General features: G+C 38.4%; 1 protein-coding gene across 1 annotated transcript in view; it reads right to left on the bottom strand.

The window, feature by feature from the left end:
* Positions 1-2,053: 2,053 nt before the first annotated feature.
* The window catches only part of DAPP1 (dual adaptor of phosphotyrosine and 3-phosphoinositides 1), a 70,415-nt gene continuing 67,230 nt past the window's right edge, over positions 2,054-5,238 (bottom strand). The window contains exons 8-9 of the mRNA XM_007948870.1: positions 2,441-2,528; positions 2,054-2,122 (exon numbers count right to left, since the gene is read on the bottom strand). Coding sequence (XP_007947061.1) covers positions 2,054-2,122; positions 2,441-2,528 — 157 coding nt within the window. The remainder of the gene's footprint in view (positions 2,123-2,440; positions 2,529-5,238) is intronic.

Below are 5,238 nucleotides of genomic sequence, written 5' to 3'. Positions count from 1 at the left end.
TTATGGTATTTTTAACAAATAGAACCAAAGAATATAAATAAACATGATACATTTAACAAAAAAGTAGAACAGTATCTCCTACACAAAGAAATTCTTTGAAGTCTAAGAAAAACAAAACATAAAACCTTACATCGGAGTGAGGACTCATTTGTTACTTCTTGCTTTGCACACTTGACACCATGCATTTTAATTCAGTTTCCTTTATGCTGTATTATACAAACAAAACAAAATACATTTAAAGCTTAGTTTTAATATGCAAAATTTAGTAATTTTTAAGTATTGGGTGTTTAGATAACCAAAGAAACTTATTTGAACATGCTATCCCTTTGGACTGAAAAAGCAGTGTTATAACTGAGCATTGCACCATGATTTTTTTTTTTTTTTTTCAGATTCTTCCACTTCTTTGTCTCTCTTCAAACTTCTATCTAAATCATCTATTTTCACAAAGGCAATAGAACAGGCTAGAATCATTATGAGTTCTGGACACCAGTATCTCATTCCCCTGTATCAGTCTAGTTTGAAAACGTTGTATAACACATTATTATATATTTCTTTTAGGGTTACTCCCTCAACTGGTGACAGAAGTGGCTCAGTTGCAGGGTGCTTAATGATCTCAGGAAAAGGTGATTCTTACATCTCTTCAGCCAAAACTACAGCTAACTCTTCTGGGGAAGGTCTAGCGTAACACACTCTCCTTGAAAAGTCTCTTTCAGTCTGTTTGGAGAAATGTCATGTGAGAATAACATAGTGCTTACAAGTGCTTGACTGTTGGTATCTAGGGCACTGGTAGTTCAGGTTCACTGGTTGAATTCTCGCCTTCTATGCAGGACATGGAAGCTCTGGTAGCATAGTGTCTAAGGCATTTGACTGCTAACCAGAAGACTGGCGGTTCGAACCCACCAGCCACTCCTCAGAAGGAAGGTTGGGCAATCTACTTCCGTAGTAATACTGCCTTGGAAACCCAAGGAGGGGTCTCTATGAGTCAGATCCGACTCAACAGCAGTGAGTTTGGTTTTTGGTTTATGCAGGACATGGATTTGAGTCCTGGTCAATGCACCATGTACACAGCCACCACTCCTCTGTCCATGGAGGCTGGTGTGTTGCTATGATGATGAACAAGTATCAGTGGGGCTTCCAGGCTAAGACAGACTAGAAAGAGAGGTCTGAAATGTACTTCCAAATCCACAACACATGACAGGGATGATAAAGGGCCAGACAGCATTTAATTCCATTGTGCATGGGGTCACCATGAGTTGAGAGCCGACTCAAGGACAGCTGATGACATTATTATCATTACTATTGAATTACAAGTTATCTGCTACTTCATTACGCTCACTTTAGTTCTCACTCTAGAACATTTCCTCCAAGACGATTAAGAAATCTTTTGAAAATTGTACCTGCATTTATCTTTATTTGTCCTACATAATTAATTGTCCACTGGATATTTAGTTCCCACAGAACATCATTAGAAGTGAAGGATCCACTAAATTCCTGAGCCTCTTAAAAAGAGAAAATAAATACGGCAAGTATTTTACAGTTTTTGGAAACTGCTTTTGTTTTTGTAACAAGAATAAAAAAGCAAAAAAAAAAAAAAAACTTTGAAGTTTATTCTCTCAACATACTTTCTGAAGAAATTAAGCCTCAAGTATGTAACCATTTATTTCCCTGTTGATAGTACAGCATTGATCATCGATGTCAGATGAATTGGCTGTAACACAGAATGGGGCTTCAGGCAACAAACGTCATCAAGCTTGGGGACCACATGTTTTATGTTCTAACAATGAACATATCTGGAAATGGTGGTTTAATTCATTTCATCAGAATGATGTTTGCTTTGGAATTTTCGGAGAGATGGCAACATCTTGGCAGGGCAGTAGTTTTCTGTGAATCAGCAAATGTGATATATTCTGAAAGGTCTCTATCAGCGTCTGCTTTGGTTTTGTTTTTAAAGAAAATTCCTTAGTCGGCATTCCTCTGAAGTCTGCTACTGACCACAGCATCAGGGAACATTCCACTCTGTGCCTGGGGCAGGGCCTCCTTGGTTAGGAAAGGTCTATTTAAAGATGAACGACTGAGACCGGATTGTGCCATTCCCTTGGTTTAGCTGTTTTCTTATTTGAGACTGTAATAAAGCACACACATGGTTGTTTATTATTTAGTGATTTTACGATATTTAACTCTGGCTTTTACCAAATATCAAACTAACCATTCTAATTAGTAAGAAACTATGCAAGTATCAATTAATTATCATGTGCCTTCTCCCCAGATTAATCTGGTTTTCTGTGTTTTTGTCAGGGGAAATATTGTAAAGTGGGTGCTAAAACACAGATTAGGAATTGACCTACGAGTTATGGTACATCAACATATTGTTTCTGGGTCATCATGAATTACCTCGAAAGCAACTAACAACAAATGGCATCCAGAAGTTGTCATAACTCACCAATTTCCAGCGTAATATCTTGATCCACTCATCAGCTTCTACTCCTGTCTTTGCACAGAGATAAAATGTTCTGAATGGAAATACCAGGCTGATAAGACAAAAGAAACAATTTAAGATACTCCAGATGGTTCGTTGCTTATACATATAATTGGTTGAACATTATCTAGAGTATCTAGAGTATCCCAAGGCAAAAAAGGAGTTGATGAACTGTTATAGATAAAACTATCCCTGTCAGCAAAATGCAGAAATGCTGAGGAAATTATAGATTCATATTACAGGCCAGATTTATATTCTCTTCAGGGAGCTCTGGTGGTGTAGTTCCTAAGGCATTTGACTGCGAGCCAGAAGGCTGATGGTCAAACCCACCAGCCACTCCTCAGAAGGAAGGTTGGGCAATCTACTTCTGTAGTGGTATCACCTTGGAAACCCAAGGAGGGGTCACTATGAGTCAGATCCTAATGGGACTTCAAAGAAGAAAAACAACATTCCCAGGACACTCTGACACCTCTTAGATCCTTTTTATTTTTCACATTTTCTTTTCTGAATACACCACTTGTGTTTGTTCAAATGAGCTCTCAAATGATTCAGAGAACCTGTGCTATGATTCAAAGAGTAAGCAAGACAAATAAGAGAGTTTGGTCAAGAACTCATGGTGTTAGCTTGCTTTAATAGAGGTAACACTGACCTTGATGGATGAAAGAAGTTTCAATTATTTAGGACAGGAAAAAGAGACAATAAAACTCCTCAAATATTCATTTTGGCTACCACTGTTCATAAGTCGAGGACCTCTCATGGCACATTGGTTAAAGTGTTGGCTGCTAACCCAATGGTTGGTGATTTGAACCCATCAGCTGTTCCATGGGAGAAGAGATGTGGCAGTCTGAAGATTTACAGCCTTGGAAACCCTACTCTGTCCGATAGGGCTGCTATGAGTCACAACCAACTTGATGGCAGTGGGTTTGGTTTTGTGTTTTGGTCATAAGTCAGCCTTTTCTAGGGAAAAAACAAACTTTTCTACAGGCATGAAAGAGTTTTTCTAGGAGTGTGGTAATTGATTTGACTGTCTCTTTGGCTATATAGTCAAATCATTTGAATTAAAAAGTCAGTCATAATTTATATCTTGCCCATCTTCCTGCCTTTTCAGTTGATATGCAAAACATTAAATATATATTTTTTTTCTCTCATGTGAAAAAAAAAGCCTTTAATTGAAATTCACAAGAGCTATATCAATAATTGCTAAGTATGTTATGTTATGTTATGTGCCATCGAGTCAGACCCGACTCATAGCGACCCCTCCTTGGGTTTCCGAGGCAGTTTCACTATGGAAGTAGATTGCCCCATCTTCCTTCCGAGGAGTGGCTGGTAGATTTGAACCGCCAGCCTTCTGGTTAGCAGTCAAGTGCCTTAGCCACTATGCTATTACTAAGCAGGAAAGAGGTAAATCCATGTGTCTAAAATGTCAGTCCTTGATATGAGGTCCAGCTGAGGTATGCCTGGATCATGGTGAAGAGAGCAGTGACAGTATACATACATTGTATAAAACTGGGTTCTGGAATTGTTGTTTGGTACTTCTTGTGGGAGACACTATTAATTACCTACTAACAAAGGTAATTTTTTCCTTTCTTGATGCTAACAGAACCCCCAATCAATGAACATAATTAATTTAAGCTAATCATGCTCATTTTATTACTCTTTTCTGGGCTTCCCTACTGCTAACAATGGCATGGGGGGCTCTTGGCCAATAAGATGTAAAGGGAAATCTAATAGGGGAGTTTCTGGAAAAAACTTTTGCTTTCTTGATTTAAAAAAAGAAAGACATGGGCAATACCATCACTTTCTCTTCCTCCTTGCCTTATATGCAGACATGAAGCCTAAAGCTGAAGTACCCATCTTGGACCTGAAGACCAAAACAATGTACAAATACTGAACCTGACCTTGTCAAGGTGGCTGCCTGCCTACAGATTTCTAATTGTATGAGAAAAATATCCCCTTCTAGCTCATATGGTACTGTTACACGTATTTTCTTAGCTGTGAAAATATTGTAGTTCAATAGACAATATTCTTTCTCTTAAGAGATTCATACTCAGGTATTTAGAGATATAGTGCCATGCTGTCTATAACTTACTTTCAATTCCCCCCTCCCCCAAAAAAGTAGATAGATACAGATAAAGCAAACATGTCTATATAGTAGCAATTGATGCATCTGCGTGAAGGGTATGTGGATATATAGGCTTTTAAATTTTTATATGCTTGAAACACTTTAAAATAAAAATTGGTAGAAAAGAGCCCACTCCTTCTTTAAGACATTTTACTTCTCTCAGTTAGAAAATTGTCATAATATACTGATTATATTAGAATAAAACACTGCCAAACATTGTAATAAACATACAAATCACCCATCCTTGGCATCAACAAAGTTAAAGCTGTATGAAGAGAAAGCTCAAAAGAATAAAGCTGCTTAAGATATGAATGGCATCTTCTTATGTGTGTCATACTTGTGCAGGGTACAATTTAAACAACTGGATCCAGCAGACTTGCTAACTTGTTTAAGTTGCTGGTGGCATAGTGCCTTAGACATTTGACTGCAAACCAGAAGGCTGGCAGTTCAAGTCCACCAGCCACTCCTCAAAAGGAAGACTGGGTAATCTACTTCCATAGAGCTACTGCCTTGGAAACCCAAGGAGGAGTCACTATGAGTTGAGATCGACTGTTGTTGTTGTTGTTGTTATGTGCCGTCGAGTCGGCCCCGACTCATAGCGACCCCTCCTTGGGTTTCCGAGGCAGTATCACTACGGAAG

Source organism: Orycteropus afer, unplaced genomic scaffold, assembly GCF_000298275.1.
Source record: "Orycteropus afer afer isolate SDZICR_OR568_19922 unplaced genomic scaffold, OryAfe1.0 scaffold00229, whole genome shotgun sequence".
Classification (NCBI taxonomy): domain Eukaryota; kingdom Metazoa; phylum Chordata; class Mammalia; order Tubulidentata; family Orycteropodidae; genus Orycteropus; species Orycteropus afer.
This window is presented reverse-complemented; position numbering and strand designations above follow the sequence as displayed.